Raw genomic sequence first — 23343 nt, 5'->3', positions numbered from 1 at the left:
GCAATCGATTGGGTTAAAAGGAGAGAACACAAAAAGTAAACTACAAATGAAAGAAGAAAACACTAAAAGTAACTGTGGATGGAAAACCCTACCTCATATATATCCTCGACGCTTTTCAAGGGGCTAGCCCACTCTTCAAAGAGTTTCTTGCCACGTGCTCGGGGTCGCATGAACTGTATCAAAAAAATGACAGCTTGCATCATACTAATAAAAAAAATCTAAATAAAATCTAAATTTCTCTAGACTAAATTTTCTTAAAGCAAGGCGAATAGAGGACAGTTACAAACACAAGTAATTTAACCTTTGGTCCTCATTTAGGAGTTATGTAAAAGAAAGGGAAAAGTTAAACAAAAAAGATCTCTTCATTTCTGCTCAATCCATTCTCACCCTTACCTCTCTCCGTTCACAGATAATTGAGATTTGAGCATGCGTCCTGTTCACAAGATTTGTTTCAGAGGTGTGGACAGGCACTTTGGGCTGTTGAAACATTAACTTAACTCATTCTCCCTATTGTAACTTAATGTTCTCCTGCTAGTAAAATCTTCTTTTTTTATGAATAAAAAGAACAAGAAGAAGAACCAGCAAGCCAGCCTAAAAAAATCTTAAAGTTGTTGCTACATAAATTTTCCATCGATTTTCTTCACACAATTAGTCTGCATGACCTCAAGGAAGGAATGGGATTCAACTCCTTTTTTAAGAAGCACTATCAAAACTTTCCAAAAACTCGCATGCTTCCTAATTTGCTAATAACTCTCTCTTTTACCTTCATTGATAAATATAACTTCCCATCTACCTATTTTCTCTTCAAGGTCGACAAAACCCTTAGAAGTGGATGTGTTTTGTCAAATAAACCCATTATATCAATTAGATCAGTGACATGAGAATGTATGGTATAAAGAAAAGGGATGAAGGACTGGAAATACTGTCTGCAACAGGCCTTCTACACTGTGTATGATAGAACATGTGCAAAAGCAGCATAAATGCATCCATATACTTTGTTAAGCCCAATATTCTACATCATTAGACATGAAAAGATAACCACAAAACCTTGTTAATTACTTGTTCAGCAAACTAGATAGCAAGTGATGTGAATTGCACTAATTGGTCCTAGGAAGGGATCAAATTCAAAATACCCTAGAAGGAAAGAACTAAAGAATTGAGTTCAGTAAATATATGCACCTGGTAATCAGATAAAGCACCATAGGATGGGTTATGAGAATCACCCCATCGGCCATGAGGGTACTGGTCCCAGCCTATTGTCCTTGATAGATAGCTCTTTGGGCGATTAGCCCTGCAATCATTGGCTAGATACGTCAAATGTCTTGGAAATGAAAAAAAAAAAATAAGGAAACAGATGATCAATTACTGGATAAGTATGGCGTTTGAGATAAACTGCATACCAGAATATTGGACGGACATCTTCTTTTGCACGGAAAACATTTGTAGGGGGGCGCCACGGCAATGCCCTTGTAATCTTGGACTCTTCAATCAAACCAAGATTCTGCCATTATAAGTGTGTCATGAGATCCAGTCATAAGTAATACTAAATGCATTTCTAGGAAGAATAATAAATTGGACAATAGAAGAAAACCATTAATATGGCTAAAGCAGATTTCTCCATGTTCAGGGTATATAGATGCAATGTCTTGATTCCATGAGCTAAAATCTTCTTGCACATTTCAGTTCCAAGGTGAATTCCATAGGCTCTGACAGCTTCCTCGTTGTCCTTGATAGGCTCCAATGCAGCAGTGACCTCTGCTGGTATCTACAATATGAAGTTAATTGAATACATGAAATGCAGCATTGCCTATGAATTAATTATCATTTTTATGATCATATAATATAAAATATACCTTGGTTTTGCAAAAGCCAGTCATACGTAAGAAGCCCTTGTAGTTATTAATAGGCATAATACCAGGAACGATGGGACAAGTGATTCCAATTTGGCGGCAGTCATTTACAAATTTCAGGAAGATATCAGTATCATAGAAAAGTTGTGTGACAATTAGATCAGCTCCAGCATCCACCTAGAAACAAAAAAAGAAAGAAAGCATTAATAATACTCAACAAGTAAATAAATAAATAAACTAGATCCATATACATGTATTAATTAAAGACTAGAGAAATGCATTTGCTTTCGCAAATATAAAAAAATAAGCACCTTCTGCTTCAAATAAGCAAGATCTTTCTGGTAATCCTCAGGCGTAGCAAATCCATCACTTCCAATGGCATCAGGATGTGCCTCTGAATTTGATTCATAAAAAAAAAATACAAACAAGCAATGATGAAATAAAGAGCTGTATTTGCTTGTTAATATTTTGATTTCATATCGGTATTTTAATTTATGTAATGAATTTAAGTAATAAGAAAAGGGAAAGCAGAGGAAATGATAAGAACCTGGATAACCAGCAACAGTAATGCCGAAGTAATCACCATATTTGGATCTGATATGTTTGACCTGCATTAGAAAGAGGGAAAAAAAAACATTGGATTGACAAGAAGTGAAAGAAATAGTAGAGTAGAGTATGTATATGTGTTACTGACGAGGTCGAGAGCGCAAGCGAAGCCGCCTTGGATCTGGACGAATTTATCCTGGCCATGAGGAGGATCACCACGAAGAGCAAGAACATTCTGGATTCCATTGGATTTGATTGTTTCGAGAGCGTGATCGATCTTCTCAACAGGCATGTTGGTGCAGGTGAGATGCATCATAGTCTCGACACAAATAATGTTCTGCATCTTGTTGGCGATGTCTAAGGTGAGATCTGCGGTGGAACCACCAGCTCCCCAAGTGATGTCACAAAAGGAAGGATTGTGAGCCACCATTCTGTCCATTCTCTCAAACAGGTTGTCCACTCCATCTTCTGTCTTTGGAGGAAAGAACTCGAAGGAGAAAACAACCTTATTGCTGCTGCTATTATCTCCTCCATTGCCATTTGCATCTCCACCTCCTCCTGCTGCTTCCCTAATCTTATCAATCACCTTCATTTTCTGTTTCTCTGTCTGTTCTCTCTCGGTCTCACTCCGACAAATGCGGGGAGGGAGAGGGGTATAAAATGAGTAAAACTGAAAGGTGGAAACACACCGATAGCAGCGAAAGAGGAGGGGTCCGGTTTGCGATAGCAAATAATAATAATAATAATAATAATAATAATAATAATACCTGCAAGTGGTGAGTAAGTAAGTTGAACGATTTTTTTAAGAGTAATATTTTGTATTTTCAAACAGAGAGATAAGCAAATGCAACCAAACAAGTAGCTACGGGTACCACCAGACGCAAAACCACGACTCCTTGAGGAATTGCATGCACTCCTTCGCCGCATTTCGAATTATATTAATAAGTTTATTCAATCTTGGTTTCAAAAAATAGAAGACCTTTCCCTATCCTGAGATTTTCTTATTCGTGTCAAGATCGATCCGGCCATGGGAAATAAAACAAGGACGTCATGAGAATATTTTCCATTTTTATTTATTTATAGAGTTTACCTAATTAAATTGCACCCTTCGCATTCCAGGGAGATAACTGCAGCAGGCTTTGCACTGCAACCCAAGCGGTCTCTCGGCAATGTTTCTCTTTCAGAAGAAGAAAATCAAATCTCTGATAAGCTGACTGCTATGGTAGCAAAAATTATTATAACGAAACCGCTATAATTCATGATACCCAGTTTATTGCCAGCATTGGTGTTATAGACTTTTAGATTTGCCTGGGCTATTTTTTTGAACAACAAATTTAAATTAGACAAAGTATTGTCGAAAATGATGCCCAATAGATACTACTACAGTTCAACACTGAGATTATTTATAATTCACACAGAACATGTAAAGAGAAAAAGAAACGCATCAGCACTATGCTAATCTTTAATTATACACCCATGGACTAAAATCCCAATTAAAGCTAAAAATAATATTTTTTAAATTTTATTTTTTATATTAGTAAATAATAATTTATAGTAAAAAAATAAAAAATATTGTTTTTTTCAAAAACACTTTTCAAATCCAAAAACAAAACTTTTAATCACTGAAACTGACCTCTTCAATCAAAACCAAGAAAAACCATCTCCTAAATCACTAGTTTATTCCCATATTAGGCAACTGGAACACAAAACAGATTAAACCCACCAAATAGAAAAACATGCCAACAGATGTGAATAAAAACAGAAGAGATCTAAACAAAAAGACAATTATGTTTAAGTGATTGAGATCCAAGAAAAACAAACCTTAATAAGAAACGGGTGTCACTCTTGTTGGAGATTCCTGGTGAGAGAGGTTGAATACAACATTGTTTTATAAAACAGTCATGCTAAATTAATACGCTCGATCTATCTATGAAATCTACGTACTTTCCAAGATAAAATATATTCCAGTAAACAAATGGGATGGAGTACATGTGTTTTTCTATAAAACCAGTCATGCTGTGGGAAATTCTTGTTTTATAATATACTGAAATTTCAACAAACTATTCTTAAGTTATCAACAGTAACATGTTACATTTTTAATTCATATATTTTATTTACAAATTAATCATTCTAGTTTTTCTTAACCATTTTAGATGAGATTCAAGATATAATTTATATTATTCTCTAACACACCTTCTCAAGTGAAAGCCCTTTGAGCTTGAAACTTACACAGACCCATATTACATTCTTGTGTTTAATTTTTTTATCAAATAAATAGGAATGGTGAGATTCGAACTCGTGACCGCTTGGTCATCAAGGGTCTGATACCATGTTAAAGAATCATCTCAACCCAATAATTTAAGCTTTTAGATGAGATTCCTGGATATAATTTATATTATTCTCTAACACATTATTTCACTCAAATCTTCAAGAAAAATATTCATAAATAATTATGCATCTTAAAGAAATAGAAATCAAACACATGCATAAAATCATGAAAATATCTTAATAGTAGAATTCGTTTATATTTGTGCATCAAAAATAAAAGTTTAACATAGTTATTATATAATTAACATTACAAATAATCCCAAAATGATACATTTTACTTCTAATCTATGATAACAAAAGTAGAATAAGATGTGGCACCATAACATTACAATAAATAAAACAACCATAAACAATAATGAATACATTATTAAAATGATATTGTAATAATAACCATTCCTTTAATTACAACTAATTAAATATTGAAAATTTTGGTCTTTAATAATAATTGTCTTATTTTATACATTTTTTTTCTAACTTTCAAATCAATCTTAATCCTCTACGGTCAAAATACTACTAGTGGCTTTTCTATTAATAGTTAATGATTAATATTTTTTGTATTTCTAAAAAGTTCTATCAAAATTATTCTAATACTAGGTCACTAGCATTAACTTGTTATCTTCTGTTAGAAATTTAATCTAAGTCTTGGAAATTCATTGTTATCAAGGTACCCCCCGATATTACTAGCTTCCTCAAATTCCCGAAACTAATAAATTAGGTTCATTTCCTCTCTCTCAATTCTTAAGTTTATGCTTATGCTAATAAATCTACTAGTATTATTGGTCTCCCTTGCTTGGGATTGATTAAGCAAAGTCAACAAATAATATGACTCATTAATATCATCAGTTATCCTGGTCCAGAATAACTAATCAATTACTTTACGGTTATCTTGACTTGTCATTTGAAAACATTGATGTCAAGAAATTTCTTGATATTATTAGCCTCCAATTAGAAATAGTTAATCAAGGTCAATGTAAATATCGATATCATTGCAATCCGTTAATATTATTAAATATCCAAATTTAGAATAACTAATCAAGTTCTTTTAAATACTTTAATTCGTCTTTTTTAATGTCGATGTCAAAAATCCCTTAACATCATTAACCTCCAGTTAGGAGTAGCTAATCAAATTTTTTATTCATATATTTTCCTTCCTTCCATTATTCATTTATTTAGTTGCCTTTCATAATAATATCAAAAAAAAGAAAATAAAATCCAACAATATTAACAACAACATAACTTCAATTTTATAGGTGTTAGGAACCTAAGTGTTGTGTTTGAAGTTCTTCCTTCGGCTTAAGCAAATGGCCCTAGCTACCAAGGTACTCCTTGCAAATCAATTCACCCATTAATAAACACTACCCTTAGTAACTCAAAAAAATTATTATTATTATTATTGTATGGTTATATCTAATTTTCTCATTCTCAATGTTCCAAGTCAATTTCCAACGAAATTTACCATATTAGCCGTGTAACTTTATCGTTAGGTTCTTTATTAAACTTTTTTCATGGAGGTCGTGAAATCACATATAATCATTCGCTTAAGCTTTCATCCTCTTACCTCCATTCATTTACATTCTAATTACGTTGTATCATATCTTGCTATAATTTCCTTACCAATTTAAAACATGATTAACTTAACCCTCTCTTCACCATTATTGGTTGGCTCTAATAGAAGAAAAACATGAAATTACTAGCTTTCATAACTTCTTATTTAGTAACCTTTTTTCCTTATTCTTGCATTTAACATGATTCTCAAACCATTCAAATCAATCATTTCCCTTCTTTTGTGGTCCTTAGCCACACTTTATCTCAAGAATACCATGAAAATCCCTTTCAATTCTTTTCTTTCCTTTACACCATTAAACCATCAAAATATTTCATTAACAAACTTCTAAAAACATATCTCCATACAAAGCATGCCATATACTTAATAGAATCGATTTGTACTTTATAGCCAACAAGTTCTCTAGTTGAGCTAAATTCTTAATTCATTAAAAATCCATCAACATTATGTAAAAAAACATCAATCATCCAAAATCATTATTTACATTATTAATAACACAATAAAAATACAATTTATGCAAACTATTAAGAATACATCATTATTCACCTTCTCTACCCATGGCCGACCACTTGAGATTTCTTTAGCCCCCCCACCCTCCCCCTCAATTTCTTCATCATAAATTCATTCATTACATAACCTATAATGTTCCTAGAGAATCAATTTCAAAGAAATTTACTTTTTTTCTCAATTTCAAATTAAGAAACCTAAATTAATTTCAAACAAAGTTTTATTTAAATTGACATGAACAAGCTCTAAACATCCTATTGAGTCGTAATTTAAGTTTCAAACGCTAACTAGCTTAAGTTTTCCCCAAGTCTTCTTCTTCCTCCTCTCATTTCTTCACTATCCCTTTTAATTAATATCTCTCTCTTCAAAACTTCCTTAATTTTAGTGTTTTTTTTTTACTCTTCTCCAAAACCCACTCTATCACTCAATTTCACTCTTCCTTAGGAATTTAGCATGAGAAAATTGGAAGGAATTCAAACTTTCCTCCCCTTTTTTTTTATGGTTGTCCAGCCGACCCTTAAGGGGTCTAAAAGAGAGTGAAAAATTTGGTTAATTGCAATTGTACCCCACAATTCCTCTAAATTGTCATTTTGGGTTTTTCCTTAAACTTCCTTTAATATTTAATACCATTATTTGAATTAACATAGTCCAAATCCTGTTTTAAAACTTTTAAAACAATCCCTCTTATCATTACTTATTTTATTTTATTTTATTTTAATTCATGTGGCTTATAAAGATATTTTTGTGTTTTTCACAACTTCTAGAAAGTGTTTTACTTCAAAAATAAAATGAAAATACTTTCCTAAAAAACCTAGCCAAATTTTTCTTTAACTAGAAAGTGTTTTCTATTGATCAACTTTTTTAATGGTAAACAAACATAGAAAAGTTTGAAAAGTGATTTTCATGAAACAAACGGGGCCTAAATAATCAAGCCTAGGTTTGTAAGTTTAGGCTACTTGACTCTCGTTCAATAATTTTATTTTGTAGTAAGAAAAAATAAATATGTAGGTTTTTTCAACATGTTTTTTGCATAAAAATATCAATAAAAAAAATGCACTCTGTTATATTTAATAACTTTGTTGCTTTGAATAAATTTTTTATTTAATCAAATGATTATCTGTTTCAATAAAATGATGTCTACCCAATAATTTTTTTAAAAAAAAATATCATGAAGTGAGCATCTTATGCTTACATTTAATTAATTTAATTTAATTTAATTCAAAAATAAAATATATTTTAAAAAAGCTAAATTTAAAAAAAGAACAATAAATAAAAAGACTCGAGATAATCACGATCATCTTCAAAATCAGTGAAAAATTATATAAAAAAACAAATAAAAAAATCAATGGAGCCCAATCTCCAATTAAATAAATGTTGAAGAATAAAACAAAAAAAAACATAAGTTTAAAAAAATAAAGGAAAAAAAAATAGGGAAAAATTTCTAAACTCAAGTTAATTTTCCAAACCCACAACCCATGGAATTCTAGACCTGGGCTCAATCATGAAGCTAAATTCCAATAAATTTAATGTTGAAGGATGAAACTGGAAAAAAGATATCAATTTAAAAAATTCCCTAATGTAAAAAAAAAATAAGTAATAAAAAAAATGAAGATCAAGTTTGATAGGAAAAAAAATTAGAGGGTGAAATCATAAAAATTAATTCAAACAAAACAAATAGCAATCAAAAGATTGGGGACCAAATATTACATACAAAAAAATTGAAGGAGGATGAAATTAAAAAAAAAAATCAATTTTATAAACAACCTCAAATAAAACAAATAGTAATAAAAAAAACAGGCATCAAATATGAAGGAAAAGCAAATTAAAAGATTGCTTTAAGAATTTAAACTCTTAAACATGAGAATCGAGGAGGAGAGAGAAAAGATAAGAAAAGGTCATCAATGTCAAACTAGAGCTCTGTTCACAACACGTACCACCCAGAAATAAAGGGGCTGCCAAGACGATTCAAGCATCAACCTTGAGGCTTTTGTTTGGCCATCTCATGCTGACACACATCATCTCATGAAGATTGTCACCCCTACTCATATGCTGACACTTGCAACACATGTGTTAACCATTTTTTTTTAATAATATTTATATTTCTAAAATTATAAAATTTACCCTCTACCAACCTGATAATAATAAAGAAAACAATCTGAATGAAAATACAAAAATTCCCTTGGATATAAGTTAAAGAGAATTCTACTCTCTTTTTTTCTTGCCCGGGTATCCTCACACCCTTTTAAAAGATGAGACTAGTCATGTTCGGGGTTCGTGGCTACCCCTCCTAATAAGTGTGCTTCTTGGGGATCGAACTTGTGTTCTCACCCTTGCAGGGATATAGCAGTGTCTTAACCGCTAGACCAACACTTCATTGGTAAAGAACTATACTTTTAAGAGTATTTAAGTCATTTTATTGTACTTAAAAAATAAAAAATACAAAAACACCCTGTTGACTTTAAGAATCTTTGAGTCCGGAGATAGAATAATAATTTTACTGTGTGATAAAGGTGAAATTACCTAATTGTAACCTTTAATTTTGACAATGATAAGTGGATAATGAAATTATTGAATTATCCCTGATAACTAGTTTTGTAGCTTTGTTTTGTAAGTGCAAATTGGGTATTTTATTGTGGATTGTTATAGTAAAATATCAATATCTTTTATATTTTCTTATAACTATGTTATTTCCTCTCACTATGCTGTGGGTCAAACCATATTTGTTTTAACACAAGAAAAGAAAACCAAAGAATAAAAAAAAAAATCTAGATGAAAAGAAAAGGCCCAGACACTTAGATCCAAAAAGCAACATGGACACCCAAAATAATGTGGTTTGGATTTGAAAAAAAATTGAAGATGTCATTTTTATTTTAAAAAAATATTAGGACAGTAACCTATTAGATCGATTTGGGTTAAGCTATCAAACCCACAATTCAAGTTATAAGATGTGATAACCCTATAAAAAAATCAAAATAAATTAATCTTATAAAAACCAAACAGAAACATATTATGAAAGCTAATTCCAAATAAATCAAATGCTTTAAAAAATTTCAAGAAGGTATCTTTTTTTAAAAAAACTGAGATAACAATATATTGGATCAACCAAGGGTTCGTGGCTTAAATCATCAAACTTGTGACCTTTATTTTTTTTCTCTCTCTTCCCCCAAAAATTATATGTTGGTCCTTTTTTTAATATTTCAACTTTAGCTCTTATTCTTTTGATTTCTAATTTTTGTTTTTGGCCCTCTTGTAAAAGTTTTATTTGTTTTTAATTTCATTCTTCAATATCAATTTGATATTTATTATTTTTTCTCATATATTATTTTTTTCAATTTGCTCCTTATTCTTTTGATTTTTTTTTGTTCTTTTATTGAAGTTATTTTTCTTTTCGATTTAATCCTCTAGTTAATAATTTGTAGTTGCCATCTAATTTATTTTTTATTTTGATTTTTATCCCCATTCTTTTAATTGTTTTTTCTATTTGGGTTCTTTTGTATGATTTTTTTTTTCATTCTTCAATGTTTAATTTATTAGGGATTAAACTTTATGATTTTTCTATCTATAATGCTTTCGGTTTAATGACCTAAGTCATGGTTTTATAAATTAACAGGGGTTGATATTTTTTTTGTTTATTTTCTTTTATGATTTTATCGTTCAACATTATTTTTTAAAAAACAAATTGGTTATGCTTTTCTTTGATTTTTTTTAATTAAATTATCTCAACCTCATGACCTAAGATGCAGATTTAATAGATTAATTGTAATTGACTATCTTATATTATCCAAATTACATGTTTATTATGTTAATTTAAGTTGACTCACACTGATTTTTTTATACTTTTTTGTACTCAATTTTGATATTCTATATTTAATTAGTTGAAAATTAAACATCATTTTTTTCACTTTTAAGAAATAAGAAATGATTATTTTTTTATCATTTAATTAAAATAAAACCTGTTTTTTTTTTCTTTTTACGAGGTGTTTGCAGCACCTAAATGATTTACTGAGAAAATAGTGCACACCGCAGCGTTTTTATTTTTGTTTCTCGGCTGAATTCAGTCCGTCTGATTCTAGTGGCAACTCTCAACACAAGCAAAGCAAATTACAAGTAACGAGCAGATGTTTTTACCAGATAATAATACTACAGAATTCCTTATTTATCAAAGAAAAACAACCAAAAAATGCATTTGATACAACATTCTGCTAAGTGTAAACCTATGCAATCAAATCTTGTTTTATTGGAGCACAGAACCGGCCCAAACCCTTGATACAACATTTATGCAAATTTGTCAGGTTAAGTCAAGCACACTACATTTGTCCACGATTATTACCTGAGATGCAACAAAAAAAGATAAAAACGCATCATGACATGGCAGTTCATCGTCTGTAATCCTTTGATTCGACACAAACCATGATTACTTACCCTGGAATTAAATCACGAAGTTACAAAGTCCCAATCTTCTTTTGACATGTCAAGAAACTTAACAGTGCCATCTTCAAACATGATCTGCCAAAAAATAAATAAATGAAATCAGATGTGATCACGACACTTATTCACATAACAGTAATCAGAGAAACAGCTCTTCTTACCGAGTGTTTTCTTGAATACTTATCATACCGTTTAATAATCCCAAAATATCTGGAACAATCGATACATGGAAAAACTTAATTAATAGAACCGCCACATATGCAAAATATCAGAATCCAGTTTTTAATCGAAACCTTTGAATGGGAATTCATGAACCACAAGGGAAAAAAAAGAGACAAGAAACCAGTAGGAGATACAAATTCAGCCAAATTCAGAAGCTGTTAGATTCAACAGTTAGATAAAATTAAGGTGTGCACCAAACCAACCTTCTAAAACACCAGTGGTACTACAATAACTAACTGGGGTTAAATAAGAAGAAGATAATTTGACATTTGTTGATCCTGAACTGCCAAGTCATGGGACCATTGATGACACGCTTTTAATTGCATAGCCTATCTGCAGGAGCTGAGGGATAATAAGTGACACCTTTATTTTATAATTTCTAAACACAAATTCCATGGCATTCTTCTGGCTATAACCAATACACATTCACCAGGGAGAACGTAGAAATCACAAGCCAAAATATAGCTCCCCTGTGGGAAGTAGTCACTTAATTCCAAATCTTTTTTCTCTCATCATCAATCAAACACTTTCAAATTATTACTTAGCAAAATGGATGAAAGCCTGAATGATAATTAGTAGTATTCTAAACATACGTCTTATCAGTGCGGCGAGATAGTCTAACCACTTCGCCAATGCAATTACAGGAGTATGTTGGTAGACTACTTAAAGCGCGTTGCGAACTCCCTGGGATGAAATTAAAATGAACAAAAAGGAATAATGTTCAGATAACCATATTTCAGAAATTAACAAAACAAGGTAACATGCTGAACAGAACTTCCTTACCTATGTGCAAATCTCCATTCTGATAAACCTTCACAAATAACAATACCAGTATCAGTCTTTTAGCAGAAATATATGCATATCATACACAGGGAAAAAAAATGCAAAGGAAAGGAAAGAAAAGGGTAGAAGCTGAATGGAATCATATGTGCAAAAGCATACATAAAACAACTACACATGCATACATCTTTTCCAGACATCATTGCTTTCAGTTTGGGAGAGGATACTGCCACCTGGCATGCTACTAGTTTTAAGGCAGCATCTGAAGACATCTTAGGCTTGCTCGGTTTAACCCCTAGCTTTTTCCTGCAACCTGAGGAACCACAATGGCAATCTTGATCTGCGCCAAATTGAACAAACCTGCTAAATTTATTAGACTGGACTGAGTATAGATTTTGAAGAATTGAGCAACAAAAAAAAAAGTTTTTCTAAGAATGCTTACTGTGTAAGCAAAAAAGACTCAACCATAATTAAAGAATGAAATAAGAGTGGAAGCAAGCACTCATACTGATAATCATATGTCAGATGCTCGCCCTTTCTTATGTCACGGGTTGCAAATATGCCAATTCTAGTCTCACCATCAATTATCCTTTTAAGAAAAAAGGTAAATCGATTAAGATAGTCTAAAACAGTAAATCTGCAATGTTTAAACACTAACATGATTAAAGTGAGGAATAAGGGTCAGTGGAGCACCATTTCTGCATTTCAGTGTTGGGAGAACAACTGTGGTTTATATATCTTGACTTGTTTCCCTTGTATGTGGCATCAATAACCATATCGCGATTGATTTCACACAAGTAAAAGTTTGTTTCCCCGCAGTGTTTCATTTTCCAAAGCCTTTCCTCACAGGTCTTATCATCAATAACTGCATTGATTAATGGATCAAGTATTAATTAATAGGTTGCCAAAGTGATTAAACATCAACTTGTTAAATATGCAATTTCAATTGAATAGCAAGCAGCGACAGAGGGACATCACCTTCTCCAACATACTCTATTACAAACTCTCCTTGTTTAATATCTTCATCTGCCACAATCCCAGATCCACATTTCTCGGTCTACAAACAATAACTTATTTAACTTCATATTTTGAGTGCGCGTATAGGTAAAAACAGATACTTGCACAAAGGAAATGATATGCGAACAGAAATCAGGGCACTATGACATTTGAACCACATCCAAATAATTCCTGTGGATAAAGATACTTAGAAAGATGAGATGAATTATTTTCCAGGTCCACAATCCTCAGGCTAAATAACAATATCCAAGATAAAGTGGATCAGAGAAGGGGACAAGTCATATAATTATACCAGTGGGATCCTTATGGTTCTTTTTTCCCTCATGCAGAGCATCATTCTTACTGCCTTTCACCCTTCATTAATAAAGTCCTACTCTACATATTAATTAAGATAGACCAGGAGAAGCCATACACATCTACCTGCACTAATTTCATCTTCTTCACCTGCCGGTGCTGGAATGGTTTATTGCTGCATGAACTCCCACATTTGCAGCCTGAAGAGCAGCTAGACAGCAGCATCCTTGGAGATAAAAGTAATTATAGAATTTTTAAACTATTAAAGAAGCTCCCATATAAATGAGAAACCTAACACTAATAATACTAACATCAAACACATATAAATCCACAAGAAACCTTCATAACCACACACCTCCAATGAAGACAATGAATGGATAAAAAGAAGAGGCACAATTAAATTATTAAATAATAATCGCTATTAAAGAAACTCCCAGAGAATTAAAAACAACCAATGGTAGCAATTACATAAAGGCTGCATGACATCCTCTTAAGTCTGAACCAGTCAGCTCCAATCACCAAAGACAAGGCAATGGATGACAGCGACCATGATCATGGGAATGTTTCTTGTGATAGTTACTCACTATGAACTCCTGACATCTTTTGTCAAATTCAATGACCTTGTCATGGTAATAATTCATTTATATTCAAGTGCATGACAACCACTCTTGTATCAACTCTAGATTTAGGCAGGATCAAACACATGTTTCCTAGAAAATCAAACTCAAGTATAAAACTATTTCAACCGATCATATCATCCTGCTTTGACAATTAACAATCATCAAACTTAACTATGAACCTATTTTGACCTCTTCATTAGTAACAGAACTAAACCGTGAATATGCACTCAGCAAAGATATCAAGATGAATATAATGTATTGCTGCATTAGCTAGAGCTTGGGTTCAAGTCAGGCACTAATCAATGCCCAAGGGCTCTGACTCATCAATGTGCATGGGGCAAGACCCAATTTTTAATTACTGGAGGGGAGCCAAAGGATAAGTTCTTAGTTTGAGGGGATCGTTATGCAGAAATAAATACATTATATCATCTTTGACTGTTAGAATTAGTATATTTTTTCACCTTTGGGATGGGGAGCCCTACGCCCCCTTTGGCGCACTAGATCTCCCTGCATGTCAATGTTCCGAGCAGTAAATCATGAGGGATTGGCTACCAGAGGTGTAAGTGGTGGACCTCAGAAATTTATCATAAATAGGGATGATGTGCTAGAAGACAGACGATGAATTAAGAACAAGTTACATAGGCAATCTGGCCTAAAAGTGGCATCTCCAAATTTCAATCATGTACTATCCAATAAGGCTTGGAAATAAACATGTACAGACTGACAATAAATTTGAATCCAGTAAAATTAGATCAAACTAGCATACTACTAGATGAAACATGATTACAAGCTGTTTATAGAATGAAAATTTATCAAATACAGCTCGGACTAACCGAGATATTGAAGGCTGCTCTTACCCGCAATGGCAATCTCTATCACACACACGAGAGGAACCCAGTGATGCACTGCAGGAGCAGAATATGCCATCATCCTCAAGGCGCCTTTTAATCTTCTTAGTGAGATATATATCTTGAAAGTGTTGATCAAGAAAAGCAAACATGGTAGGTTCGTACACGCATATATACTCATACACGAGGATACAGATAGAAAGAGAGAACCCAACACTTTAAAAGCATGTGGACATGCGAAATGAAAAGGGACATTTAATAATGGAAGGAAAAACAAGACATCATAACAGCTTTTCTAAGCTGAAAAATGAATGCTAAAACTAAAACCTCCATAAAATGGCTTTAAAAATTTCACATACTTTGAGTGGATACTGCGCTTTATAAGGGTGTAGGCTGTAGACTTTGATTTATTAAATGAATCTGGAAGCTCAAACTCAACCTGATTTCCTATGTCCTTCAGCAACTTGTTGAATGCAAGGGTGATTCGTTGATCAAGGTTCTAATAAACAAAAGATATGGAAATAAGAAAAACATCAACGACTAAATCATAATAAGATGAATCCAATGTAGCACATCTCTGAAAATCATACACGGGAAAAAAGATCAGCTAAAAGAGCACCGCCAGCTATAAGAAAGTTCCAACAAGTTGAGAAAAAGGAATTCTATAACTCTCTCTAGACCATTTAATTGAATACACATTATGTATTGTTGATCATTAGAGATAGCTAAAGGAAAAAAAAAAAAGTCTGAAACATCCTAAATTGCATGGCAGTGAATCTCAAGAATAAAAAACAAAAGAAAAGGATGGGAGCGGAATAGGAATTACAGAAGAAAAAATCGCCGCAGTGGTACAGCAAATAGTATTGGGGCTGCTAAAACTAAAACCATGGAAGAACAGTTCGTTAAAAGGGTGGAAGGCTTGAGTGAGTCGGCTAAATGAATCCCATGTTTGGTCTCCCAGCCTTGTGCGCACCTTTTACCAAGTCAAGTGTGTAGTTTTTCACTGATTAATTATAGAAGTTCTTTTTTCTTAAAGATAAAAAAATAAAACCAACTCAAATTTTGAAGCCAAGCGAAAAGAAACAAGAAAATAGAATGAAGAAAAAATTAACCTTCTTCGCAGCAGGCATGGCTTCAAGTAGCATAACTGCTCAGAATACAGAATATAAAGAACGCAATACCTACATACATAGAGCATCCAAAAGTATAAGAATGAGTCAGAATCTAGAAATAAAAATGTCTTTTTTTTTTAATTGTAATAACAATAATAATAATAGGGTGTAAGGTTTCAGAGTGTTGAAGGCAAGCTCAAATGAGTCGTAGTTGGAAAAATAAAACCTAGAAATCAAACCAAGTGAAATCCTTATCACTCACAAAAAAAAAAATATCATTACAACAAGGCAATGGAAGGCAGTTAAAACAGTTAATTCATTGATCCAGTTATTGATAAATCAATTACCAAAACAAACAAACAGAGCGAATGTTTAATACAAAAAGGGAAAATCCAAAAGGAATACTGTAAATATAAAAATCTCATCTTGTCTTGGCAAGCCAACAAGAGAAGATTAATATCAACGGCTATTTTATGGATAAAGAGAAGAAGGGGAGGAATATGAGAGGGTGCGTGTGGCTTACCGGGAGAAGTCAAGAGAGCAGATCTTGTTCTTGTTGCTGTTCTCCTTCCTCTTGCTCTTCTTCTACATGAGAGGGGGAGAGAGAGAGATTGGAGAGGGAGTTAGGGAGGGAAGTTACTTGTTTCTCTCTGTGACCAAATAATAATAATAATAATAATATTACCTGACTTATGATTCCATAGTTCGCACAATGACAACACTTTCAACTGCAAACGGAAAGTATATGATATTGTAATTATTATTATTATTATTACTACTACTACAAATTATCTAGTATTTACTATTTTTCTTTACTTCTTGTTGTGTATAGTAGTATAGTGTGCATCCTCCTGTATTATAGCAATTGAAGGTTAGGTTTTCCTGTGATGTGAGAAAGCGTATCCCATGGACCATGGACATGGGCTGAATGCTGTTGAGGCCCATACAAACACAGGATTGTGAAACAAACGAGGAGAAGCGCCAAGAGGAGAAACACCGGCCCAAACTCAACAGAAATTTGGAAACGACGCCGTAGAGCGGAGCTAGTTACGCGGAGGAAATTGATACACGAAAACAAATGATAAATGACCTCCTCCATCAATCATCATCATTTCTTTTATTTTATTAAAAAGAAAAAAGAAAATTGAGAAAAGGTATTATTGTAATGTATAATTCCTTCCAGCCAGCCAGATGGGATGGAAACAAAGGAGGGAGGGAGGGTGTTGTTTCGTCCTTGAATTTTACATTATTTACAGAAAGGCAGTCAGTTGATAAAAAGAAGGAAAAGGAAGGAATTCCTCAAAACTAAAAAAAAATTAATAATAATACAAAAAGAAGCAGCAGTAGCGTAGCAGTAGAAGGAACCACCTCTGAAACATAAACCAAGCCAAGCAAGGAGACCTCCCTCTCCCGAAATAAAAAATTTCCTCAAATATACTCTCTCAGGTATTCAACTCTCTCTCTCTCTCTCTGTATATATATATATATATATATATATATATATATATTTGTTGATAGATACTCATAATTGATTGATTAATTAATTAATTTGGAAAAGAATGAATTATTACGGTTTGCTTCTCTCTTTTCTTGATTTGCTCTGGGTTTAGATTTATCTTTATCTTATATATGATGAATTACTCTGAGTTTAGTGTTTTTTTCTTGAATACTCTATTATAAGATTGATTGTGTGTGCCAGCTCAGTCAGAGTCGGTATTATTTGGATGATGGAATTAGCTAGCTTTGTTTTTGAATCAATCAATCGTAGTTTTACTAATAAAAAAAAAAAAAAACTGAATTATAAACAACAATCAATCAGATAATTTGGTAACCAATGCATTGCATGAAATCCCAAACAGAGGAGATGCTCATTTCTTTTCATATAATTGCCCTTTTCCTTTTAAGCTTTCCTATCTACGAGGTTTAGATTAGACTCAGGAGGGTATGATTTTCGGGTGCTTTTTTTTGGTTTTGACTTTTCATATCAAAATTATCCGAAAGCACTGGAAAAGGCATCGATTTGATACTTTTTCTGCCCAAACGCACTTTCAAAAGGCTTTTCAAATGCATTTCCAAACACAGCCAAAATTGTGTCCTTGATTGAGTTGTTCAAAAGTTTGCACATCATATGGCCGTTGATTGCATCTACCTTCTCTTCAATTGTATGATGTGATAACATTTCTCTTCAATTGCATGTTTGTATGGTTCAGCTACACAGTTTCTGTTTCTCTTTGGATTCTCGACAACACTCTGGTTGCATCTATGAGACGTTTCTGCTGCTCCATGACTAGGTAATGAAGGTTTTTCGTGATAGGGGGGCTGTTTCTCCATCTAAAACTACTACAACTGACACCCCAAAGAGTTCTTTTATATCTGATTCTTCAGAACCGGGGTCCACCGACACTAAGGTTTCCAAGCCTTCTTTGTGGTCAAGCTTCTTCGCATCTGCTTTCTCGGTCTTTGATATATATCGCGACTCGTCTTCAACTAGTCACAACGAAGCACCTCATATTAGACATAGTAATGGTTGGACGTCATCTGTGAAGAAAATAGTGGCAGGTGGCACAATGAGGAGAATCCAAGAGCGTGTATTAGGGACAAGCAAGACAGGGATATCTAACACGACTAGTGACATATGGCTTCTAGGAGCGCGCTACAAGATTTCACAAGATGACTCTTCTGGGAATGCAGATGCTACCAATGCTTTAGCTGCATTTCATCGTGATTTTTCATCACGAATTCTAATCACGTATAGAAAAGGTTTGTGTTATGACTATTTATCCATTTCAGCATATCTTTAAGTAAAGCTTTAGCAGGCATGGTAATTATAATTATGGGGAACCATCTTAAATTGCTCATTTGTAGGTTTTGATATGATTGAAGATTCAAAACTTACAAGTGATGTAAACTGGGGTTGTATGCTTCGGAGTAGTCAGATGCTTGTTGCTCAGGTATATTGCTGTTGCATTTCTCACATCAATACTTTCTTCTATGATAGTTCAGTTATTTCAGTTAACTTTCCAGCCCTGGGTCATTATATATTTTGTTATGATGATTGCCTTCCAGTTAATGGTGAATTCTCATTTCTAACTCTGCAGGCATTGCTTTTTCATCGATTAGGGAGATCTTGGAGAAAACCAGTGGACAAGGTGAACCTATGAAATTTGAATTCTTAAGAAAAAAATTTCCCATCATTCAATTATGAATTAAAGATGAATCTGATCTTCTTACACTATCATGGATCATGTTTCTTCCTTCACGTTTAATTATGCAGCCATTGGATCGAGATTATGTTGAGATCTTACATCTTTTTGGTGATTCGGAGGCATCGGCTTTCTCTATTCACAATCTTCTTCAAGCTGGAAAGGCTTATGGACTTGCAGCTGGATCATGGGTAGGCCCTTATGCCATGTGCCGCTCTTGGGAATCTCTAGCCCGCTCTAAGAGAGAGGAAACCAATCTTGAATACCAGACACTTCCAATGGCTGTTTATGTTGTTTCTGGTTGTGAAGATGGGGAGCGAGGGGGAGCTCCAGTTCTCAGTATTGAAGATGCTGCTAGACATTGTTCAGAGTTTTCTAAAGGTCGAGAAGATTGGACGCCAATTCTTCTGCTGGTTCCTTTGGTTCTTGGGCTTGACAAAATAAATCCAAGGTCTATGATCATGTTCTACATCTATCTTTCATTTTGAAGTCATCATTGCTTGAGCTGGGAATTTGATTTGCTTTGTTTTGATGCAAATTATTTTGATATGCAGAACTTCATCTTGCTCTATTGCCCTGTTTCTTTGGTTTGGTTTAATTTGCTGCTTTCATGGTGATTAAACTAAGGAACATCCATTGTATTCATGAATCATGACCTGTGATGACCATTTAAGGGCTAAGAATAGTTGAATATTTTGTTCATTACCTGAGCCATGTTAAATTTCCATGAAAACATACTGATTCTTTTGGACCTGGTAGGCTGGATGTGAATGTTTCTGAGGAGCCTTTGATAGAAGTGTGATGGTCCAATTAATGTGAGTCATCGAATTAAATAATCACTATCTTAACTATCTTTCTCTAATAAATATCAATACTTTGAACCTAGGGATGTCATTGAGCATTTATATGCTATAAGAAGATCGCAATCAAACCTTTTATCTAGTGATAGGCTGAAAAATGTATTCTATGATTTCTATTTATTTTATTTTTTATATTTGTAGGGTGCTTCTTTTATTGGAAAAGGTGTGGTGCTGCATTGACAAAATGGATTTTGGTTTAGCAATATTTTCATTTTCTATAGTGGAAAGGTTCAATAGGATGATCCTGTTTTATTCTTGTGTAAGGCAGTTTTGCACAAGTTTTCACAACATTCACGCAGGGAATGGGAAAATGTATCAAATGATTCAACGTTAAAAATAAAGAACCAAATTACTTTTTATTTCACTGCCCCGATTCTCTAATCTAACCTAATTTTAGACTTGTATTAAGTGTACTGTCATATTTGTTAACCAGTTGGAATTTGAACTGCTTCAGGTATATTCCATCCCTGCAGGCAACATTCACCTTTCCCCAAAGCCTTGGAATTTTGGGTGGGAAACCTGGTGCTTCAACTTACATTGTTGGTGTGCAAGATGAGAATGCTTTTTATCTTGATCCACATGAAGTTCAGCCGGTAAATCATAATTCTTTCTGACCTATCTATCATCACATATTGTAGATGACTAATTTACTCATTACTATGTCATTCCATAATTTTATGGCAATAATTTTCTATTTCTTACTTCATCGCATAGTGATGATATACCAGAAATTGAATCCATATACCTCACTTGAATTTCCAATCTGTTTAATGAGATTATAGAGATGCTTCCTTTAGTTTCAAAATGAAACATTACTACCTAAAACAATTGCTTCCCTTTCATTGCGATGGATTTTGACTGCTTGCTGGTGTTATCCCTCCAAATATGACAAATAAACCAGGAATCATGACTTCAATTCAGAACAAGCATTTAAACAACTAATATAGGACAACGGAGGAGCATGCATTTGATCCTAAATGGAAAGGACAGGGTTGATATGAATCTGAAAGGTAGTTGAAGTTAGAAAAGTGCCAAAAGTCTGGTGCACCAGTTTGTGGTTAACATGTTACCATAAGTATATAGCAGTGTCCTAGACTGTGGGCCAAATGCATTTCATACTTGCATGATAAAACACTTCAGAAACTTTGTAGACTTAAACACTAGTCTCTCCATGGTGATCATGTTACTTGGTCTTAGGAGCTGATGCCTCATAATCTTCAACCATCATCTGCATATTTTCTGTGATTTACAGAACCCATTTTACATAAAATCGAGATGAAAAATATTTTCTCATGTCGCATTCATATTAGTCTATCAACTTAATTAGTCTGTTTGGAGGATGAGGCTAAGCCTTAGGGAAAGGAGCATGACTCTAACAAATCTAACTTTAGCCTTTTTGATGAATATTAGGAGCTAATTAGTGATCAATGCATCTGGCTAGTGGCTCTTAAAGATCTCAGTATGTGTGGTCCATTGAAGTTCATTGCAGCATTCAAGTCAAACAGTTTTGATTTGATTTTTACACTGAAGTTGTTGCATTTATCTGCATTTTCTTTTTTTTAGCAATTCAGTTGATTTCTGCAGCATATAGGGTTGTAATGTAGATAACTTCACTGCTTTACAATGTCGAGCTAACATACTAGTCTGATGGAGGATCTTTGTGATATTTATTGTAGGAAAGTTGGAAGACGTTATTCTATGCTATTTAGTGAATCTAGTTATTTTTGGTTATTAAGATATTCAGTAGAGATTTTTTTTTTTTTTGGAATTAGGACTTTATGATATGTTATATTTTATATTAGGGTTTTATTAGGTTTAGGTGCCTTATAAAAGCACCAGTCTACTATTTTGAGGTAGCTGGAATGGTTATTGGTAATTGAGTTTTCCATTTTTCTTCTTATATCTGTTCATCTTTCTCTTTATCTCCCCCTCTACTCCTGTGCCCCTTTTTCCCTCCCTCTCCTTCTCTCCTCTCTCGTATTCCTGGCTTACACAGTGTCATATTATGCTCTCTCTTTCCAGTTGGCGTTTGCATAAGCCACAAATATTTCCTCTTCCAATCCTGCAATATCTGTCATTTAGAGTTTTCTTAACCTTCAAAAGTGGTTTGCTAAGATTATTGAGACAAGCATTTATTTCCATCCTAAACTGGTGTCTCTTGACATCATTGTGCCCTATTCTTTTTTTATTTCATTCTAATTGTATCAGGCTGAATAGTGATATTGGTGCTTACTTCCCATCAATTGAATAGATTGTGCTCAAATTAATATTTTGAAGATATTCTTGTTGGTGCTTGCGTCTTCAGGTGGTCAATTTTAGCAGAGATGATGTAGAGGCCAATACTTCATCTTACCACTGCGAGTGAGCTTATCCAAGGACTCATTTTCTTGTTTTACTATCTATGTCAGCTTATTTATTTGACTTTGCTAATTGTTTTTGATCATTCATGCAGTGTTGTGCGGCACATTCCTCTGGATTTGATTGATCCATCCTTGGCAATTGGATTTTATTGTCGAGACAAAGGTTGCTGGTTAAATTATATTGGTTTACGATTCTGTCATTTTAGCTTTTCAAATGCAACCTGATAACTAGCCTTTGTTTTTTTTTGTTTTGGTGGACAGATGATTTTGATGATTTCTGTTCACTGGCATCCAAGCTGGCAGACGAATCAAATGGTGCCCCGTTGTTTACGGTGGCTAATTCCTATAAATCATCAAAGCATGATAGTAGTGAGGTCCGAGATGATGATCCCCTTGGTGTAATGACTATGAATGATGCAGAGGGCTGCTTAAACGAGGATGACTGGCAACTCCTTTAAATGGAAATGACTCGAGGGATTGGAAACTAGTAACATCCTTTGGATTGTACTGGGATTGTATATCCTTTTCTTCGGCACCTCCTATTGCAGTGCAATTAGGAGTTCACGACTCCTTTTTAGATGTTGGATTCAACATTTGTGGAAAGTACACTGAATATTTATGATTCTTTTCAATCTTTTTTTACGGTGTAAAAAACATTTAACAAAATTGCAAATGTTGTAAGGTTAATGATTGAATTAGATCTCGTTTGGCTGATGAAACATTTCCTTGGCTTCTTGTTGGTTTGGCCCAGAAGATGGAGAATTTACCCAAGACCCTCCCTCCATTCACGGGCGGTGTGTTGTT

The 23343-nt window shown here is 33.5% G+C and overlaps 3 protein-coding genes across 12 annotated transcripts in view; 1 reads left to right on the top strand and 2 right to left on the bottom strand.

Moving 5' to 3' along the window:
* The window catches only part of LOC7465595 (methylenetetrahydrofolate reductase 2), a 5849-nt gene extending 1444 nt beyond the window's left edge, over window positions 1-4405 (bottom strand). The window contains exons 1-10 of one of the 3 annotated variants that reach the window (XM_024604877.2): window positions 4218-4405; window positions 3487-3573; window positions 2545-3163; window positions 2398-2458; window positions 2162-2244; window positions 1854-2027; window positions 1592-1765; window positions 1401-1501; window positions 1180-1291; window positions 93-173 (exon numbers count right to left, since the gene is read on the bottom strand). In XM_024604877.2, the coding sequence (XP_024460645.1) occupies window positions 93-173; window positions 1180-1291; window positions 1401-1501; window positions 1592-1765; window positions 1854-2027; window positions 2162-2244; window positions 2398-2458; window positions 2545-2988 (1230 nt within the window). In that variant the 5' untranslated portion in view covers window positions 2989-3163; window positions 3487-3573; window positions 4218-4405. The remainder of the gene's footprint in view (window positions 1-92; window positions 174-1179; window positions 1292-1400; window positions 1502-1591; window positions 1766-1853; window positions 2028-2161; window positions 2245-2397; window positions 2459-2544; window positions 3164-3486; window positions 3574-4217) is intronic. The other 2 variants (XM_024604878.2, XM_052454777.1) reach the window with 2 other exon arrangements.
* A 6491-nt stretch (window positions 4406-10896) lies between these two features.
* Window positions 10897-16921, bottom strand: LOC7465596 (histone-lysine N-methyltransferase ASHH3). 6 transcript variants are annotated; one of them, XM_024605036.2, is made up of 15 exons: window positions 16802-16921; window positions 16640-16701; window positions 16117-16185; window positions 15377-15503; window positions 15014-15125; window positions 13663-13762; window positions 13204-13282; window positions 12919-13090; window positions 12734-12814; window positions 12411-12588; window positions 12229-12256; window positions 12039-12129; window positions 11385-11433; window positions 11218-11301; window positions 10897-11125 (listed from the first exon to the last, which is right to left on the bottom strand). In XM_024605036.2, the coding sequence occupies exons 3-14, from the start codon at window positions 16147-16149 to the stop codon at window positions 11230-11232; spliced, it is 1122 nt and encodes a 373-aa protein (XP_024460804.1). In that variant the 5' UTR covers window positions 16150-16185; window positions 16640-16701; window positions 16802-16921; the 3' UTR covers window positions 10897-11125; window positions 11218-11229. The 6 variants fall into 6 exon arrangements, 4 of the variants coding, with proteins under 4 accessions (XP_024460804.1, XP_052310269.1, XP_024460805.1 ...); XM_052454309.1 differs by lacking the exon at window positions 16802-16921 and having other exon boundaries at window positions 16640-16794; XM_024605037.2 differs by lacking the exon at window positions 16802-16921 and having other exon boundaries at window positions 12411-12585; window positions 16640-16794.
* A 376-nt stretch (window positions 16922-17297) lies between these two features.
* On the top strand, window positions 17298-23258 carry LOC7465597 (cysteine protease ATG4). Of its 3 annotated transcripts, XM_052454499.1 has the most exons (10): window positions 17301-17562; window positions 18327-18407; window positions 18502-18876; window positions 18982-19067; window positions 19215-19265; window positions 19391-19770; window positions 20634-20772; window positions 22485-22540; window positions 22632-22702; window positions 22801-23258. In XM_052454499.1, exons 3-10 carry the CDS (start codon window positions 18684-18686, stop codon window positions 22995-22997), a joined length of 1173 nt encoding a protein of 390 aa, XP_052310459.1. In that variant the 5' UTR covers window positions 17301-17562; window positions 18327-18407; window positions 18502-18683; the 3' UTR covers window positions 22998-23258. The 3 variants fall into 3 exon arrangements, with proteins under 3 accessions (XP_024461266.1, XP_002309707.1, XP_052310459.1); XM_024605498.2 differs by lacking the exon at window positions 18327-18407 and having other exon boundaries at window positions 17298-17562; window positions 18408-18876; XM_002309671.4 differs by having other exon boundaries at window positions 17299-17562; window positions 18327-18876.
* Window positions 23259-23343: the final 85 nt, after the last annotated feature.

Source organism: Populus trichocarpa, chromosome 7, assembly GCF_000002775.5.
Source record: "Populus trichocarpa isolate Nisqually-1 chromosome 7, P.trichocarpa_v4.1, whole genome shotgun sequence".
Lineage (NCBI taxonomy): Eukaryota > Viridiplantae > Streptophyta > Magnoliopsida > Malpighiales > Salicaceae > Populus > Populus trichocarpa.
This window is presented reverse-complemented; position numbering and strand designations above follow the sequence as displayed.

What these genes read in the sequence shown, in the direction of transcription:
- LOC7465597 (XM_024605498.2), top strand. Translation starts at nt 18,411, where the DNA reads ATGAAGGTTTTTCGTGATAGGGGGGCTGTTTCTCCATCTAAAACTACT. An exon ending in GGAGAAAACCAGTGGACAAG is followed by an intron (nt 19,266 to 19,390) that starts GTGAACCTATGA and finishes TTAATTATGCAG; the next exon opens with CCATTGGATCGAGATTATGT. An exon ending in CTTGACAAAATAAATCCAAG is followed by an intron (nt 19,771 to 20,633) that starts GTCTATGATCAT and finishes GAACTGCTTCAG; the next exon opens with GTATATTCCATCCCTGCAGG.
- LOC7465596 (XM_024605036.2), bottom strand. Translation starts at nt 16,149, where the DNA reads ATGCTACTTGAAGCCATGCCTGCTGCGAAGAAG. An exon ending in TCTCGCCGCACTGATAAGAC is followed by an intron (nt 11,434 to 12,038) that starts GTATGTTTAGAA and finishes CGATTGTTCCAG; the next exon opens with ATATTTTGGGATTATTAAAC. An exon ending in AGTATTCAAGAAAACACTCG is followed by an intron (nt 11,302 to 11,384) that starts GTAAGAAGAGCT and finishes ATTTTTTGGCAG; the next exon opens with ATCATGTTTGAAGATGGCAC.